The sequence below is a fragment of the Lutra lutra genome, chromosome 5 (genome assembly GCF_902655055.1).
Source record: "Lutra lutra chromosome 5, mLutLut1.2, whole genome shotgun sequence".
Taxonomy (NCBI): Eukaryota; Metazoa; Chordata; class Mammalia; order Carnivora; family Mustelidae; genus Lutra; species Lutra lutra.
Genome location: NC_062282.1, coordinates 152,933,669 through 152,952,809, shown reverse-complemented (window position 1 = coordinate 152,952,809; position 19,141 = coordinate 152,933,669). Strand labels below are relative to the sequence as shown.

Below are 19,141 nucleotides of genomic sequence, written 5' to 3'. Positions count from 1 at the left end.
ATTGGAGCAGTGCAGTTACTTGAGGGGACTGAGGCTGCATTGGAGATGGCTTGTAAGGAAGCCTTGTATTTGGGGATACCTGGTGGCACAGTCTGACTCTTGGTTTTGGCAGAGGTTGTGATCTTGGGGTTGTGTTGGGCTCCATGCTCAGTGTGGTCTGCTTTGAATACTTTCTCCCTCTGGCCCTCCTGCTCATTCTCTCAATAAAATAATCTTTGGAAAAAAAAAAAGCCTTGTATTTGGGGAGCATAGAATCTAATATCCTTCACTGAATGTAAATTACTTATTAATCAATGCTTTCCTTCATTTGATACATCATCACAGGTAAGCTCCTGCCAGGCCACACTGAACTCTACCCTAGATCTGGTGACCTAAAAAAGGTTGTGGTCTGGGACTGGACTCTGGAGGGTTAGCAGGTAAGGTTTGTGTAGAGTGTAGGTAGGGGTACATTGGGGTGGCCTGAGGACTAGAAGGCTAGTAGCATTCCTCCACAGGGGAGATGTCCTGGCCTCGGTGAGCAAGGGCATGGTCTGTATGTGGAGATCCCATGTCATGAGCCAAGACCAGCGCAGTGTGGGCTGAGAGAGGGAAGCAGTTCCCAGGAGCAGCAAGTGGAGGTAATGTTCTGATGGATGGAAAGGCTGCTTTTCCTGCAGATCTGCATTTATTTATTTATTGATTGATTGGTTGATTGAAAAGCTGTTGTCCTGCCCCTGCCAGGTTTATAGGCCCCTTTAGTACTCAGAGCCCTCCTCCCTTCCTCTTCTGCCTCTGTCCAATGCTAAGACTGTGGTCACTATTGAGGGGGCACCTAGGGAGACATTCAAGGCTAAGATGAAGTTCCTCTGTGCCTGCCTTCTGCCCTCTCACAAGCTTCTCTCCTTGGAGTGTTGAGGAAAGAACCAGGGAGGCAGGCAGGCACCTGGGCTGGTCCAGCTGGGTCCAGGGCCCCTGTCTTTGGTTGAGATCACTGACCAGCCATTGCTAAGCAGAGAAGCAAAAATGGGGGTGGGAGCAAGGCCTGGGTTAGGGCAGACTGCCATACTTCCTGGGCCTGTTCATCCCTCTGTGAAATTAGACTCAGGATGCCCAGGTTCACCTCCTACCTGGCCAGGGGGTGCTGGCTGAATCGTGTTCCTTTGCCTCAATTTTTGCAGGTGCACCAAACTGAAACCAGTATATATGCTTGGGGTATGGGTGGAAGGTAGGAGAGGGGGGTGGAGAGAGATGCGTGCTGGAGAGAGCAGACATCCTGGACCGGAGGAACTCTAATGTGAGAGGCCGAGGGAGGGGGCGTGATGGTGTGCGGCATGTGGGAGTGAGAGTGTCAAATTGTCAGGGGCTTGTAGAGATGTGTAAGGGCCCCTTTAGGTCCAGAATGTATTTTATGGTTCCATGGGCAAAACACTGAACTAGGCTGTAACGGAATTAGGGAACAAAGTAAAGCCAAAGTGAAGCTCAGTTTCCAAGATCTCATAATCCAGTTTCAGAGCAGTTACTGCCTGAAGGTCAGGAGAGCGAGCGGCGCCCTTGGCAGCAGGAAGACCAGATTCTATCCGGGGCGTGAACTGTTCTAGCAGAGGAAGGGTTAGTTGGACTCAGGAAAAGGGGGGGGGCAACAGCCTCTCCACCATCTGCTTCTCCACTAATACCCTGGGCCCTTATCCTGCTTCAGGAAAGACCATGTGTGCCCTTCCACAGGTGGGGGCCAGACCCACTTTGTACCCCAATTTTTTTTTTTTTACTATACTGTCAGACACCTGTAAAAATAAAACCTTTATTACCACAAAACCTTATTAATACAGGTCCACAAGCCCTTATCTGAAACCCCTCGGGCCAGATATATTTAAGAATTCAGAATTCCTTGGGTTTTAGAAAGTGCCAAGGCACAGATGCTGAGCCTCACATAACATCTCCAGAGGTTGTCTGGCACGACACACAGTAATCAGACATCAGTACATCGGTGGAAAACTGTGAAAAGGCCACACTGGCCCACAGATTGCCTCATTTCACTGCACGTTGGGTCTGGATGCTGAGGAAGAAACTTCTTTGGGTTTTGGATTTCAGAACTGCAGATAAGGGATTGCAGAGCTGGACTTAAACACGCCCATTTCAGCCATAGGACCCTGAGCTTCCCTTTCCTCTCCTGTAGCATGGATTTATTAATTCTCCCTCACAGGCGTGCCATGAGGATTGAACAGCTTAGCACCTGTGAAGTGCTCAGAACCCTGCTTTGTACGCATGGATGGCATCACGGAGACAGGCAGACAGACATGTAAGACAACAATTTCTGTACATTCGGATGGTTCAGAGCTCCCTGCTAAGGCCCTTCAGGCCACCAGGGCAGATGGATCTTTTCTAAGTATCACAGATCTTCAATATCCTTGGGCCTGAGGCCTCCCAGGGCAGCAGACATGAAGGTTTCAGAAGTCCCAGAAGAGGGTCTGTCATACCTTGGGGTCCTCCAGAGAGGTGGAGGGGGCCCAACCTTGTGTCCTTTATGACAGTGCAGTGGTCCTGGTGCTGTGGCTCTCGAGTCCCCTCCCCCTGCACATCAGGTGGAAGAGACCGGAACTGCTTCCTGAGTAAACAAGAATGTGTGCTCCCCAGGAGATTCTTGTTCACAAAGGAGAGACGGGGTTTCTGCTCCACTGAACATTGGAGGCGGAGCTGGACCTTCCCTAGACACACCCTTAACAAGAATCTCAACAAGCATTTCCACGGGACAACGTGGAGCTCCTCTGTCCCTTATTGTAAAACTTCAAACCATTCAAAAGGACAGGATGGAAAATACTGACCATAATGTTTCTGATCCTCCAGCTGCCCTCGGCTAACAGGCCCCTGGGCAGCTGTCTGTCCCTCTGCACTTGTCCTCAGCTACATAAAGACACCCCCCCACACACACACCCTCACACCACACCCCTCCTCATACACCCTCACCCCCTACACACCTGCATGTACATCATGGACCCCCTCCCACTCATGCCCCCACAACCACACACCCTCACAGACCCCAACACTTTAATCATCTTTACAAAAGAAAATACACATTCACGCAAGAACACACTTCACAGAGAGGCAGGCATTTGGCCATTGCATCCAGATGCCTGCAGGTAGGGTCAGGATGCTGCTCCCTTAACTCCTGGATCAGCGTTCTGCTTCTTCCCTAACTGCCCAGAGCCTCAGTTTTCATGCTGGGGAAGTGGCGGTGAGAATCACATTGCCCAACTCAGAGACAGCCCGAGAGACTCAAGCGGGATTTACACTTAACAGGAAAGCATTCTGGGGCACCTGGGTGGCTCAGTGGGTTGAGCCTCTGCCTTGGGCTCCGGTCATGATCTCGGGGTCCTGGGATCGAGCCCCGCATCAGGCTCTCTGCTCGGCGGGGAGCCTGCTTCCCCCTGTCTCCCTGCCTGCCTCTCTGCCTGCTTATGATGTCTCTCTGTCAAATAAATAAAATCTTTAAAACAAAATTTTTAAAAACAAAATGAAAAAAACAGGAAAGCATTCTGCTTGCTAACTGTCCAGTGAGAGCCCATCCAAGGAATTACTCCTGTCCTCCTCGGACAGGAGACAGACTTGGAAAAGAACTTCAAGAAGATGAAGAAAGTGATCTTAGTGGCACAAACTGCTTGGAGGGAGACTGACGGGGCCACAGAGGGCTCCGTTTTGGGGTGGGGTGGGCCCTTCACAGTGGGGTCACTGCGGCCAGCCAGCTAGCGCCCTGGAGGCCCCCACACACCCCACAAACACCTCCTTGACCTGACTGTGGAATGTGTGTCAGCAGAGCAGCTGAGCAGCCTCCACTCTCACTGGGCTCACTGGAGGGTCCTCTCCACCTGCAGGGAGGAAGTGGGGAGGTGACCTGGCTTGCTCCCCAGCCCTCCCCCAAACCCAGCGGTGGCTCCCTGTCCCCTCCACCTGGCTCCTGGACAGCGGGAGGGAGCGAGGGCTAAGGCCATGCTGGAGACAGAAAGCTCTCACCCACCACCCTTCCTCCATCTTTGGTTCTCAGGCATTGTAGCCATGTTTGGGAGCACCTGGGACTTCCTCTCTCCCCCTCCCCATCCCACAATCACCTGGGGCTCCTTTGCAAGATTCCTGATTCCTGGCTGTGGGGAGAAAAAGAACACAAAACCAGTGATCAGGTGGGTGGTAGGCAGAGGCGGTCCTAGCTCCCTACCTTCGATTCCTTCTCCCTCTCTGGGGCCCTTCCAAGGTCAGGCCTAGTGGTTTTCCCTGGCTGCGGGATCCGCAGGGTCCTCAAGGATGATGGATGGCTATGGGGTGGGAGTACTTGGGCTCTTCCACAGACGGGGGACAACGGCTCAATTGTAGTTGCTGCTCCCCAAGAGGGAATCGTTCTGCTGGAAGGATGGGCGCAGAGCCTTTCTCCTTATAGGGCTTGGCCAGCTGTGAGGGTACCTTTTTTTATTCCACCCTTTTTTCTTCCTACCTACCTTGAGAGTACTGCTTGATGAAGATCAGCACTCCAGCCGTCAGCAAGAGAAAGATCAACATGGGGATAACCACAGCACTGGTTATCCACTGACGAGGGGGTGCTTCTGAGGAAGGCAGAGAAGAGGGGTCAACAGCCTCAGGCCATGGGGCTATCTCTAGGGACCCTGGTACCCTCCTCCGCTCCTCCACATCCCCTCCACCAGGTCCAGCTCCTCACCCCAGGTCACCGTGAGTGTGTGGTTCAGGCCAGAGTGCTGCACATGGCAAGTGTACTGGTCCTCTGTCCTGGCTGGCACCTGCACAGCCGCCCACGTCTGGTAGGTGCCATCTCCACTGGGGCGTGTCTCCACATACTCAGTCTCTAGCACCAGCTCCTCCTCACCCAGCCACCAGCTCAATGAGATGTCCCATGGGTAGAAGCCCCAGGCCCAGCATTTCAGTGTGATGCAGCCATCCGGGTCTGTGTGTCTTGTCACCTGCACCGTGGGTGGCTCTGCAGAGAGAGGTCCAGGGAGAAAGGCCGGTGAGAGGCTGCTCTCTGCCCACTCCTCATGCTTGATCCTGGGCTCCTCTGGCATCGTCCAGGGTGGAGGACAGGGAGGAGTTGGAGACCAGGTCTCTCTCCAGGGGAGGCATTCAACCAGTGTTGGAGGAAGGGATGACATACTGCCAGCCATCCCAAAGGGGCACAATCCTGGGAATTCCTTAGTGGGGATGTGACTTCCTGTCCCCAACCTCTGGGGAGGTTCTGGGTGGGGCTGTTGGGTCCTATGTTGATAACCCCCTTCTTCTCACAGAAACCCTATGGTTTTCTCAGAGACTACATGCATCCCCGTGACTCCTTCACATGGTAAGTGCCTAACAAGAGGCTGAGTGAAGGCAAGGATGGTCCTTCCCTCACTTTGGAATGAAGTGGTCGTGAGTGTAGCTCCAGAGTCAGCCTGGAATTAAGCCCAGCCTGACTCCTGTCCACACTCCCCTGTGCTCTCAGGGCCTAAAGGGGATTCCTGATTCTTTGTTTTTTTCACTCAGGGTTGTTCCAAATGACATTGTGCAGGTGTGATGGTTCATTTTATGTGTCAAATTTACCGGGCCACACAGTGCCTCGGCATTTGGTCAATCCTTATTCTGGGTGAGATGCCCATTTGAATCGGTAGATGCAGTAAAGCAGACTGTTCTCTCCAGTGTGAGTGAGGCCCCTTCCAATCACTTGAGGATCCAAACAGGACAGAAAGTCTAACCTCCTGCCCGATCTCCTGCAGCTGGGACATCAGTCTTTTCCTGTCTATGGACTGAAACTGAAACACTGGCTCTCCTGGGTCTCCAGCTTGCCAGCTGCAGATCTTGGAACTCCCGGTCCTCCATGGTCACGTGAGCCAATTCCTTAACTCTCTCTCTCCACATTCTGTTTGGTTCTGTGTCTGTGGAGATTCCTGCCTGGTCCACCAGATGACAGGTAGATGATATCCCCTGAGCGCTGGAAGAGTGCTCAACAGTCATGTAAGACACCAGTATGGTGCTTCCGGAAGGCAAGGCTATTGTCACCATCCCTGTAATACTGACGAGGACACTGAGGCACAGAAAGGGCAAGTGACTCGCCCAGGGTCACACAGCCAGGCACGATGTGGCTCTGGACGCTAGGCTCCAATGCCTGAGCTGGGACCCACCACACTCTGCTCTTGTAATCACATCTTCTCTTGATGTTATTTGCCCTGCCTTCCCTTCAAGGAACATCCTCCCTGTTGCCTCAGCTGATTCACATGGCGCTGCTCAGTCACCAGACATCCATGGTGTGCTGGATGCTCTGACCAGCCCCACCCACCAGCAGCCGATGAGGCTTCTGCCACAGCACCCCCAAGCACCCGCCTTCCCTAGTGTTCATCCCAGTCCATCCCTCCAGCCCTGCTGGATGGAGTCAGGAGAAGTACAGGACGCACCTAGGATCTGAGGAACATGTTTAGCATGAAGGGTGTGTGCGAGCAGAGGGGCAAAGGGCCTCAGCTTCCCTGGCAGTCCCCAGTAGTCCAGGGACTGGCCTAGTGAGGAATGCTATCCCCTGGGGCCTGAGGTCCATTTCTGAAGGAGAACCACAGGACGTTAAGCCCCTGGAGGGCTTTATGAATCGCCTGGTTTAATGTACTCACTCTATGGGTGAATAACATGAGGCCTAGAGTCAGGGCCTCACTTACCAAGACCACAGTGTGGTCCACCTCGCCTGGAATGAGGGCCTGAGATCGAGTTCTGCTCTACATGAGGAAGCCCTTGGCTTGTCAGCCCTCTTTCTGGGGCTCAGTGGGCTTAGCTGAGACAGGGGAACACAGTCTGCCTCCTCACCTCCACCCCCATACTCTCAAGCACGGCAGTGTGGCCACAGGCTGCACCTCACCTTTCCGGGTGAGGCTCTGGCCGCCCAGCTCCAGGTACCTGCGCAGGGAAACGAGGCAGAGGCCTTCCAGGTAGGCCTTGTCGTACTCAGCGTAGCAGCGCTCTGTCTCCCACCAGCTCTTGGTCCGCATGGCTGCAGGTTTGGCTGACACCCAGTTCAGAGTCTCCAGGTCCAGTGACAGGTGGTCCTGCCCATCAAAGCCGAACTGCCAGAAGCTGTGGGTGTGGCCGTCCTCCCGGATCTCACAGCCGAACATCCGCTGGGTGCTGTGCATGCCTGCACACGTGGGTAAGAAGGCTGCCGTTTGCGTGCGCTACGGGGTTGGATCCCTGAGAGCCGGAGAGAAGCCCAGCACCCGAGGGTGCCTCTGAAGGGTGAGAAGCAAGGTGGCAGCATTTAAAAAAGAAGGCTCCCCTGGGAACGGTCATGAGCAGCCAGGGCTGAGCAGCCTCTTGCGCCTCTTACAGGAGAACCCTTGGGTTCATAGCTAGAGCCATCAGAAGAACTCAGCTCCTTATGGTTGGAAGAGGTCCTCAAGAAATACTCATGGTAAGACTGGGTCACACCCCAAATTCAGAGATGTGAAAGACAGGTTCGGATGTGAGGCTAGCTGCTAGCAAAGTGGCTCGGGTGCTTGTCCTCGGGCCCCTGGGCTACTGTGTAGCTCTTCCCAGTCTCTGGCTTTTATACCTAAGACTGGGTTTCCAGGCACCTGGGGCAGGGGGCAGCACTGGCAGCAGCCAGCAGGGGATGGGAGCTTGTCCCTGCTGAGAGGAGGGGGTGGCCCGAGGGAACCGGTCCTAAATTCCTCCTGGGCACTGGGTAGAGCAGGGTTCTTCAGCTAGGTTCTCTCTCCCACCCTGAGCTGTCTGCCTGCTTCAAGTTCATGTGGCTTCCCACCCTGCAGGGTAGAGGTGGTGTCTGAGAGCCTGGCCATGGGTGTGAGGGAGGGAAACCTCTGTCAGTCTGCAGGAGTCTGGAACCCCAGGTAGCTGAAGGGGAGGCATTGTGGGGCACAAGCTACTGTGGATGCTTGCTCTGCTGACCACATGGGCTGGCTGCAGGAGCCACAACAGATTCTGAAGCCCCGGGAGGCCCCTCTTGCCTGTGGGGATAGAGTTATGCATCAGGGCCATGCCTTGAACCCTCTTACGGGCTCAGGGGGGCGGCCTCTCTCCACTAATGGAAAGGCGCAGCTGCCCAGAGGGTCAGCTTGAAGAGTGTGCAGGAAAGGGGTGGGGCAGCGGGAGCCTCTGACGCACCAGTGCTCTGGTTGTGGTAGCCCATCACGGTCCACGTCTCCACCAGCTGCACCTTTGCCCAGGCTCTCTGCTTCTGAGTCTCTGTCTCCCAGTACTGGGCGTCAACAGTTGCCATCCATGGGGCCTGGGGCTTGGCCCTGTCCACACGACTGTCATAATGGATGAAGGGCTGGTCATCCACATAGCCTACAGCCAGAAACTGGGGAAGGTCCGGGCCTGGCTCTGATAGGGCCAGGTAGTGGTAGTGGAGAGAGTGTGTCCCTGTGAAGACATAAGACAGTCAGACTCATGTGCCCTGCCACAAATGTGCCATGCCACACTGCAGGACTATGTGACTGGTGGGGATGGCCATGCAAACCTAACCAGGGTATTTGCCATCAGTAAGAGCAAGAACTGGGGATTTTGGTTAAAAAGTAAGGGTAGCCAAATAGTTTAAATAAAGAATCAATCATTCAGTCAAACATTGAGGCCAGAGTTCATGTGATAAGGCTTGTGGACTTTAGGCTTGTGGAAGTTTTCTGCCCCTCTGCCTTCACTCAGGGCTTACTTATTCTTTACTTACTTACTGACTTCACACTCTTCTCTGTAAGTGTGATTATCTGGTTTCCCATCTCACAGTTTCAGAGGTATGATAAAAAAAAAATTGGTTGTTTGGCAGCTTAATTTCTGTGGATTTATTCATTCTACAGAGCTTCCTGATAAAGTGAGGCCACAATTCCTAGCTTGAACCACTGATGCCAAGTTGGTGGCATCTTGACTGCATTCCCCACTCCCTCCTGTTCCCACAGGAGACACTGCCACTCATCTCTTTAAGTCCAAATGCTGCCTCAAGGTTTGTTCTCCACCATCTCTAGAAGCACCAGCTTATCCATTCACCTTGGTGCTGGAGATGAGATTTAGCAGCTCACCCTGACTCAAGCTATAAAAACAAGTGCTGTATCTTTAAAAAACTTACCCCACCTTTCTCAGGGGCTCACTCCCAGAGACTCACCCATAGCTCACATCTTCTTTTCTTTTTTCCTTCCTTTTTTTTTTTTTTTTTTTTTTTTTTTTTAAAACCGTGCACCGCAATATTGAGTTTGAACTCATGACCCTGAGATCAAGACCTGGGCTGAGATCAAGAGTCTGATGCTTACCGACTTACCGACTGAGCCACCCAGGGGCCCCTCCCTTACTTCATTTTTTTTTTAAGACTTTATTTACGTATTTATTTGACAGAGAGATAGCACAAGTAGAGCAGCAGGCAGAGGAAGAGGGAGAAGCAGGTCCTCCCTCTGCTGAGCAGGGAGCTTGCCATGGGGCTCGATCCCAGGATCATGACCCAAGCCGAAGGCAGATGCTTAACCAACTGAGACACCCAGGCGCCCCTCCCTTACTTCATTAAGGAAGGTTTTGCTCAGGACCCTTTGGTGGCTCAGTTGGTTAACTGTCTTAGCTTCAGTTCAGGTATTGATCCCAGAGTCCAGGAGTCTCGGGATTGAGCCCCATGTCCGGTTCCCTGCTCATCAGGGAGTGTGCTTCTGCCCCTCACCCTGCTTGTGCTCACTCACTCTCAAATAAATAAATAAAATTAAAAGGTTTTGCTCAAACATGGACGGGACTGGAAGAGATTATGCTGAGTGAAATAAGTCAAGCAGAGAGAGTCAATTATCATATGGTTTCACTTATTTGTGGAGCATAACAAATAGCATGGAGGACAAGGGGAGATGGAGAGGAGAAGGGAGTTGAGGGAAATTGGAAGGGGAGGTGAACCATGAGAGACTATGGACTCTGAAAAACGATCTGAGAATTCTGAAGGGGTGGGGGGTGGGAGGTTGGGGGCACCAGGTGGTGGGTATTGTAGAGGGCACGGATTGCATGGAGCACTGGATGTGGTGCAAAAATAATGAATACTGTTATGCTGAAAAAAATAAAAAAATTAAAAAAAAAAAAAAAAAGGTTTTGCTCAAATGCTACTTTTCTCAGTGAAGCCTTCCTTGCCCACTCTATTAAATATTTACATTCCCAGCACTCCCCCCTAGTGTTTTCTCTGGAACATTACCACCACATAGAGGATGTACACTTGACTTGTTTTTTCTCTCTTTTTGCCGATTTTATTTATTTATTTGACAGAGAGAAACAGAGGACAAGCAGGGGGAGCAGCAGGCAGAAGGAGAAGCAGACTCCTCACTGAGCATGGAGCCTGATACAGGATTCGATCCCAGGACCCTGGGATCATGACCTGAGCCAAAGACAGACCCTGAACCACCCCAGCATCCCTACCTGTTTCTCTTGTTAATAGTCTCTCCCCTGTAATGTCAGTTCCCCAGGGGCAGAGATTCCTCTAAGGATCCTTCTTTCCCAGCCTAGAACAGCTTCTGGCACATAAAAGATGCTCAATATTTGAATATTCAAATATGAAAGGAGGAGTCAAGCACACCTCCTCCCTCATAGCTCTCTCTTTTTTTTTTTAATTTTTAAAAATTTTAATTTTTAAATTTATTTTCAGCGTAACAGTATTCATTGTTTTTAAACCACACCCAGTGCTCCATGCAATCCATGCCCTCTCTAATACCCACCACCTGTTTCCCCCCACCTCCCACCCCCCGGCCCCTTCAAACCCCTCAGATTGTTTTTCAGAGTCTGTAGTCTCTCATGGTTCACCTCCCCTTCCAATTTCCCTCAACTCCCTTCTCCTCTCTAACTCCCCTTGTCCTCCATGCTATTTGTTATGCTCCACAAATAAGTGAAACCATATGATAATTGACTCTCTCTGCTTGACTTATTTCACTCAGCATAATCTCTTCCAGTCCTGTCCATGTTGCTACAAAAGTTGGGTATTCATCCTTTCTGATGGAGGCATAATACTCCATAGTGTATATGGACCACATCTTCCTTATCCATTCGTCCGTTGAAGGGCATCTTGGTTCTTTCGGCGACCGTGGCCATTGCTGCTATAAACATTGGGGTACAGATGGCCCTTCTTTTCACTACATCTGTATCTTTGGGGTAAATACCCAGTAGTGCAATTGCAGGGTCATAGGGGAGCTCTATTTTTTATTTCTTGAGGAATCTCCACATTGTTTAAGCTCTGTTGCAGCCACAGCAAACTCTGCCCTGGCCCTTTGTACCTGCTGTTCCTTCTGTCCCAGCCATGCTCCCTCTCTTTTCTTGGCCAATGCCCCTCATCCTTCAGCTTGCAGTTCAGGTGTCCCTTCCTCCAGGAAGCCCTCCTGCTTCCACCTGCCAACCCTCAGTGCAGCCTCTGCATTCCCTGTGAAACTGTGGGCTCCATGGGGGCAGGCAATACATCTAACTGTGTCATCACTGTTTCCATGGGGCTTGGGGAGAACATCATGCTTGGCACACAGTGGGTACTGCCTGCCTTTATTGAGAGGGAAAAAAAAACAAGAGCATGAATGGCAAGGATGATGATCACAGCTGTCACTTTTGGAGAGTGACTGCTCTATGTCCTGCACCAGTCTGACTGCTTTTCTTTCATTCACTATCACAGTTGATCCTTATTATGAACCTAAGACGTTGGTGTGATTGGCCCCATTTCACAGAGGAAGGAACTGAGACCCAGGGGAGGGTGAGTACAGTACCCAAAGCCATGCACTAGATAGAGAGAAGCCTGGATTCTCTCCCCAGAGCCCGTTTTTTCTAAGCTTAGGAAGAGGATGAGGAGCTCTGTTCTTGCACTGGTGAAACTTTATGTGAGGCAAAAGGGATCAACGTTGAAAGGGAGTGAAGGGCTGACATCAGGCCTGGGCTGGTGTGGGCCTCCTGGGAAATGACAGACTCTCAGGGTGCTGTTTCCTTACCAACCACCGAGTTAAGATTAGTGGGGTGTTCCTGGGCTGGGAGCTTTGAGCAGGGACACAGGCTTTGCTAGGAACAGAGACTGTGGCTTCTCTATGCTAAGGTGACCCATCTGGTCCTTGGCTCCAATCTGCAGTAGCTGCCTGTCCTGGGTGTGAGGGAGGGCAAAGAGACTGTGTCTTTGGGTAGTTGCCTCCTGGGTGATGGGGAAGCATGCACGCTGTACTTTCTGTCCTCTCTCCTCCTCAGCTAAGGCCACACGGTGTGGTAGGCTGAATTCTGGACCCCTAAGACATCCCTGGAACATATGAATGTTACCTTATAGGGTAACAGGGATTCTGTAGATGTGATTAAATTAAGGATCCCAGGATGGGGAGATTTTCCTGGATTGTCTAGGCTGGCCCTGAATGTTTCCTTACAAAAGGGGACAGAAGGACACTCTGTGACTACCACAGAAGGGGATGTGAGGACGGAACAGAGAAAGAGGCAGGAAGGTGCAATGAGCCAAGGAATGCAGCTCTAGAAGCTGGAAAAGGCAAAGAAATGGGTTCTTTCCGAGAGCCTCTGTAGGGAGCTGTCCCACGGCACCTTAGTCTCAGCCCAGAGAAGCCCATTTTCGACTTTTGACTTCCATAACTCTATGAAAATAAAATAAATGTATGTCGTCCTTAAGCTACAAAGTTGTGGTCCCCTTGTTATAGCAGCTATAGAAAACAAATACACATAATATGAGACCGAAGTCTGTTGTATCTTGTGAGTTTGGGGAACAGTTCAAACCTAGGCACCCTGGAGGTCCTGCTACCCTGGAACAGAGAGAAGGATGCACAGTCTGGGAAGAAGGACGTCCTCTGAGAGCTGTGCCAGTTTTCAAGCTGCCTCCAAGATGGGGACCTGGGGGATGCCGAGTGAGGGCACAGGGACCCTGGGGTTCCCACTACTGAAGCAAAGAGGCCAGAGAGGTGCTGATATGCTCCTCCCTCAGTGTGAGGAGGTGGGAAAGGACAAGTGAGCCAAGTTCAGGCCTGCAGGGAAGGGAGCAACATGCATCTGGTTGTTCTTCTGGGACAGATAGACAATTTCCTTGCTAGATCATGTGACTATTTATGACTGTTAACTTGCTTTAACAGCCAGTGACTTCTGGTTAAAAATGAGAGGATGCCTACCCATGTATTTTGTAAAGTTACAAAATAGTTCTAAAGCACTTAGGTGCTGGGCCCTGTCCCAAGCACTTTACAAAATTTTGGCTCCGTTAACCCTCATAACGATTTTATCGGACAGGTACTGATGTGCCAATCTATAACTAATGGGGAAACTGAGCCCCAAAGATGCAAAGTCGCCTGCCAAGTAGCAAAAAGCAGGGCCAGACAGCACACCCGGGTTCTCACGATGCCCCCTGGGCTGCACCTGCCCTTTAGTGAACCCACAAAGGGCTGACACTGTGTGGGGGCACACATAAGCAGCCCTCTCCCCACGGCATCTCCCCACTCTTTGCCCTCCACAGACACCTCCCTGGACATGGTTTCAATGGGCTCAGCTCTGTCCAGCCTTGCCCATATGGCCAGGCAGGGCCCTCCCTGTTGCCCCACTCAGCAAGTACCTTCTGAGCACCTGCTGTTTATTTGGCCCTCTCAGAAGCCCTGGGGATGTTGGAAAAGCACAATGGCCCCAAGTGCATGCTCTTAGGAAGCTCCCACGAATGCAGGATAAGCAAGATAAATGAATAAAATGTATGACAGACTGGCCAGGAGTAAGTTCTGAGGAGACCGCCCCCCCCCCAAAAAAAAAAAAAAAGTAAAGCAGAGACATACAACATGTTAGGGGTGGGTTTAAAATTTTAGAAAGAATGGACAGGGAAGCCTCCCTCCACCCCAAGGAGACTCCTGAATAAAGACCTGAAGGAGCCATGTAAAGGTCTAGGAGAGAGCATTCTGGGTCTGAAGAAGGGAAAGCTAGTGGAAAGGTCTTGGGGGCAGCAGTATTCTTCTGGTGTTCTGAGGCTTTTGCATTAACATGGGAGAAAAATAAAATGGTGGTGTGACTCAGGAGCTGTAAGTGTTAGCAGCGAGGGGGAAAGAATGGGTTGACTCCCAAATCCTTCCTAGGCTTTTCCAGATAGTTCCTGGAATGGCCTGGATACAGTCTCTGGCCTACCCCTCCCTGCCAGAGGGGTTCTGGTTTCTGGCATCTGCTCTGCCTTGGTCTACTTCACCCATGGTCCACACCCTGGCATCTGGGGCCCATACCAGGAGTCAGGGGACAATTCAAGGACAAGTTCATGATTGTGGCCCCCTCATTCAGCTGGCTTGCAGCTACTGCCTCCCACAGACCCTGTCAGGGTGCTACCATTCCTTCTTCCCTGAAAATCCCACTGCTGTCTACTCTGCCTACTAGATGGTCCTGGGAGCCTGGCCTGCTCTCTGGGCTGGGGGCGCTCCCAGGCTGCCCACACCTGTCTTTTTGCTCCGGGAGGACAGTCTGAGCTGGCACTACGTACCTCCTAGCTAACTGGATCCAAGACCCTGAGTGCGGCAAAAGCAGTTGAGGAATCATCAGGCTACCTCTGTAGTTTTGAGGGGGAGCACCCCTACTAGCCTGGGGTCAGTGCCGGCCACAGTAAGACCACAGCAGGAGGGAGTGGGGGCCACATGGCAGGTGTCCAGAGGAAACTGCTCATGCTGTGACATGCTGTGACATGCCCGTCGCTGCCTCAGGCCGCGTGTCATCAGCCCCCCTTCTTCCGTCACTGCTGCGTCCTGGTCACTGGGCCAGTTCGCCAGCCCCGCGAGAAAGGGGCAGTCCTGCCCTCTTCCACACAGCTTCCCTCTTTCTCTGACTGGTGGGGTGGGGGAGGGAGGTGCCCCACCCCTTTCCTACAACCCACGTGGCATTGTCACTCTCTAGCTGTGTGGCTCTGTTCCACAGTTCCAGGCTTTGATTTCCTCATCTGTAGGCGAGGGCAATTACTTGACCTGTTCCACAGTGCTGGAGCATTCAGCGAGCTAATAAATATAAAGAAGTACAGGCAGGGAGAAAGGGCTCTGCAGACATTATGTGCTTAGCCTTCGTCCTTTCCTATCTGGAAAGGAGAGGTGGGGATGGGAAAAAGAGAGCTGGAGTGAAGAAGCCCCCTGGGGCACCCTCCAGAGGGTCTGGCCTCTGTGTCCCCCACCAGGGCAAAGACAGCCTACCAGATTCCCAGACTGTGGAGGTGCCCTCCTGCTTTGCTGGGGGCTCCTGGCCTCTGCCATCTTGCCCCCTTGTCAGCAGGTGGGCAGTCCCTTACCTCCAGGCCATGGCTTGTTTTCTAACTTCAGGTTGGTTAGTTCTGCCATCACCATCTTCGCTAAGGAAGCTGGGCCATCGGCCACCACGGGCAACCCCCAGGGGCTCTCTGCAAGGGGGAAATGGAAAAGGGAAGTATGATTCTCAAGGCATAAATATCCTACACATCCTTGTCTCTGCTTAGAGAGATGGTATGAAATGATGAAGAGAGGCACGCTGGAAGGGAAGAGGGACAGGGGAGCCTTGTCTCAGGATTGACTAGAAACTTCTTCAGCATGGAGGTGTAAAACCAACAGGGCTGAGTTCTGGGTTTGGTGCCAGAGCTTTAGAAATATTGATTCATGGCATTTTTTACTGCATTCCTGTGAGGTAGGGCCTGACGGTGCCTACCTGGAAGCCAGGGCTGAGTTGCCCCTACCTCTGCCAGAGGTTCCCCACCCAGCTGTTCCAGCCCCTCCTGGACATTCTGCTTGGTCCTGCCCAGCTCTGTCCACTTGCTCAGCTGTGTTCTTGCATTACCCATGTGGCGAACAGCTGGTGAGCACCTATTACAAGCCAGGCACTGAACTAGGTGGGGGGTGGATATGAGGACAGAGATAAACCAAGACCGTCACGGGCCTGAAAAAGCTCAGGTCTGACAAGGAGGACACAACTGAACAAACAAGTAGATCTAATAAGCTGAGCAGGGCTGATGAGTGCCATGCCGCAGGAAGTCCCAGGCACCAGGAACACCTTGGGGTGGGAAGGTGTTGGGGTCAGGGGCCTTCTAAGCTGAAACCTGGAGGGGACCTCACCAGCTGTGAGTTACGAGGCAGTGGGCTCGGTAAGGAGGGAAGAACATTCTAGGCTAATCAATCTAGTGTGGTTACAGGACCACCTGCCTCAGTGCCACCTGGGAACTTGCTAGAAATGCAAATCTGCAGGACCCAACCTAGCCCTACTGAATCTGAAACTCTGGCTGGGGGTGAGGGGGGTCTAGCTTTCTGTAGTTCAACAAGCCCTCTGGGTGATTCTAAAGGTTGAGCCACTTCAAACTTCCCTGCAGCAGCACTCATGATACCTGCTCCATGAAAGCCACTTCCCCATCCCTAACTTCGGAAGTGAAAGCGGGGTACCCAGGAATGTTGTGAGGGGGTCTTCTCCTGGCTACCTCCCCTCCATGTGCCATCTCTCTCCTATGGTTTAGTACATCCTGGGGTTATCTCTCCCCTCCTTCCCTCCTCCTCCTTGGCTTGGGGTCCCAACTCCTTAGGTCAGCCCCGGTCAATACCTCCATAAGACAGGACCTATGTGCAAACACCCGTGACCACCTCTGCCACACAGAATTGGAATCACCTATATGCCCCTATATTACACCCAGGGAGAGTTGGGGGGACTGTGTGAACCTGGAAACCAACACAGTCTTGGCCCAGAGACACAGTGGCGCATGCCCCTGGGGTCCTGTTCCAAGGACCGAACTCTCCCTCAATCTTTCCAAACATCCAAGGTGATTCTCTTTCAAATGTTTTCCATGGGTCGCTGAGGGCTGAATCCTCCTGTGTGTCCGTCCTGTTGAGTTCAGGAGCCTCGGCTTGGAGGGAATAAAGAACCTCTTTACTTTCAAAACTCTGGCTGAAATTTAGCCTTTCTCCTATGGTGAAGGCAACAAAGCTGTGCGGGATTAGCAGGACCCTTGCTTTGGATTTGGACAGAAGCCACAGGTGCTTCTGAATCACATGACAGTCGTTGCAGACACCTGGACATATGCTCTGCTCTCACTGGTTCCCAGTTCTGGAATTGTTGCTATTTGGGGCTATTACTTAAGGTGTTAACTTAGTAGCACACATACTACACCTCACACATTTATATTTCTAGTTAAATTCTATTAACTACTACATTAAAAATTTTTAATAGCTTTATAGAAACATAATTAGATTCCTTTGTAAGCCTATGTATTTCTATTTACTTATTCATGTTTGTTTACTTAGACAGCACGCTAGAAGGGAAGGGGCAGAGAGAGCCAGAGAGTGAGAATCTGAAGCAGGCTCCACCTCACACTCCTGGGGAGTCTTATGGGGGCTCCATCTCAGGATCATGACCTGAGCCGAAATCAAGAGTGGACATCAAGACTCCCAAGCTTAACTGACTTAACAACTCAGGCGCCGCCCCCCCACCATGTATTTCATTTTATGCATTCAAAACATACTGAGACCGGGTCCAAGGCATAAAAAAGGTTCAGAACTCCGACTTTAGATCCTGCCAGAAGCGTCCTCCCCGGGCCCTAGTTTAAACTTGTAAATATTAAATCGAGGACAGCTTTGTGAGTTGAAATGGCTTCTTGTATGTGAAGCACTTCAAAGAGTTGGGCCTGAGGGTGACCCCCTCTTGGTATTACTGTGATAGTGGACACTTCCCCGTCTGTGCTGATAAGCTTTCCAGCATCTGTGTGACAGGAGGGGCGAGGCCCCAAGGCAGCGGTGGGGAAATCCAGGATGAGGTCAGGCTCGGGTAGCAATGTCAGAAGAATTAAAACTGGGAAAGAATGGACATTCCGGGCCAGGTCAGAGAAACCCTTGTTGCACCGGTTCCCCCCCCCCCCCCCGCCACACCCACCGCAGGGGACGCCCTGGGAACCCGAGACCGCCTCGTCAAGCCTCCAGGGACACCCACCGTGAAGGGCGGGAGCCTGCCCGAGCTAGTAGGCAGGGGACGTGCCTGCTGCTCTGATTCCTGCCCCCACGGAGTTCCCCAGGGCCTCCCGGGAGGACCCAGCCCCAGGAACCGAGCGGCGTCCAACGGGGGTTCCCACGGGGACCCCCAAGAAGCTACGGCACCGGCCGCTTCCTGGCCGGCGTCACCGCCAGCCCTCCGCGTCCCGCCGGCTTCCCGCAGGGCTCTAAGCCAGACGCGGGTGCCACGGTGGGAAGCCCCAAACGGGGGCTCTAACCCAGGGCTCCACGCCACCTGCGGGCCTGGGTAGGCTCTCACCCGCCCCGCTCCCCAAACCGGGAAGTGGCCTCCGATCGCCCCAACCGCGCCCTGCCGGGCGTCCCCTGGGGTTCCGCCGCAGGGGTTCCGCTGCAGGGCCCCCGCCTTTCCGCCCCATCACCTGCCGCGCTCTCCGGCACTAGACGCCACAGCTGCAGGAGCAGCAGCATCCTCGGCGGCGTCCAGGCGCGCGCGCCCCCGAGGACCCGCGAGCCCGGGTCAGCCAGCCTGGCGAGCAGCCCCCAGGCGTCGATTTCCCCAGAGTCGGTCCTCAGCTGTGCGGGGCGGGGGGGTGCTGGCGCTAAGCACGGAGAGCTAGCGCGCGGGTCCGTAACGCTGGGTCCGGGCTCCGCTCTGCCCCGCCCCGCTCTGCTGGGCCCAGGCTCAGCTCCAACAGCAATTGGGCTGCTCCGCCCCGCCCCTCTCCGCTCCGCGGGGATCCGACTCCGCCCCGCCCCGCCCCTCTGCGCTCCGCTCTGGCTCCGCTCTGCCCCGCCCCGCTCGGCTCGGCTCGGCTCGGCTCGGCTCGGCTCGGCTCGGCTCGGCTCGGCTCGGTTCGGCTCGGTTCGGTTCCGGCTCAGCTCTGCCCCGCCTCGCACCGCTCGGCTCCGACTCCGCTCGGGATGCCCCGCCCCGCCCCTCTCCGTCCCGCTCGGCTCTGGCTCTGCTCTGCCACGCCCTACTCGGCCTGGCTCGGCTCCGCTAGGCGCCGGCTCCGCTCTGCTCCGCCCCTCCCGGCTAGGCTCCGACTCCGCTCGGGCTATCCCGCCCCGCCCCTCTCCGCTCCGCGGGGCTCCGGTTCCGCTCTGCTCGGGTTCCGCTCTGCTCCGCCCCGCTCGGCTTGGCTCTGGCTCCCGCTCGGCTTCGCTCGGCTCGGCTCCGCTCGGCTCTCTGCCCCGCAGGCGTCTGCAACAACCATCATGTGATTCGGAAACACCTGTGGTTTCCTTTGGGGTTGGAAGCGCAGGTCTTGCTAATACTG

General features: G+C 53.4%; 1 protein-coding gene across 1 annotated transcript; it reads right to left on the bottom strand.

Moving 5' to 3' along the window:
* Positions 1 to 1,763: 1,763 nt before the first annotated feature.
* On the bottom strand, positions 1,764 to 18,523 carry LOC125099812 (H-2 class I histocompatibility antigen, Q10 alpha chain-like). The gene is made up of 8 exons (XM_047729282.1): positions 18,281 to 18,523; positions 15,194 to 15,301; positions 8,110 to 8,370; positions 6,848 to 7,123; positions 4,679 to 4,954; positions 4,461 to 4,565; positions 4,080 to 4,112; positions 1,764 to 3,839 (listed from the first exon to the last, which is right to left on the bottom strand). The coding sequence occupies exons 1-8, from the start codon at positions 18,327 to 18,329 to the stop codon at positions 3,781 to 3,783; spliced, it is 1,167 nt and encodes a 388-aa protein (XP_047585238.1). The 5' UTR covers positions 18,330 to 18,523; the 3' UTR covers positions 1,764 to 3,780.
* Between the last annotated feature and the right edge of the window lie 618 nt (positions 18,524 to 19,141).

Bases quoted from the DNA above. Each gene is read 5' to 3' on its own strand.
- LOC125099812 (XM_047729282.1), bottom strand. From the start codon at position 18,329: ATGCTGCTGCTCCTGCAGCTGTGGCGTCTAGTGCCGGAGAGCGCGGCA. The intron at 4,955-6,847 runs GTGAGGTGCAGC...CTCTCTCTGCAG, and splicing joins CCAGAGCCTCACCCGGAAAG to AGCCACCCACGGTGCAGGTG. The intron at 3,840-4,079 runs GTGATTGTGGGA...TCCTCCCTGCAG, and splicing joins ATCTTGCAAAGGAGCCCCAG to GTGGAGAGGACCCTCCAGTG.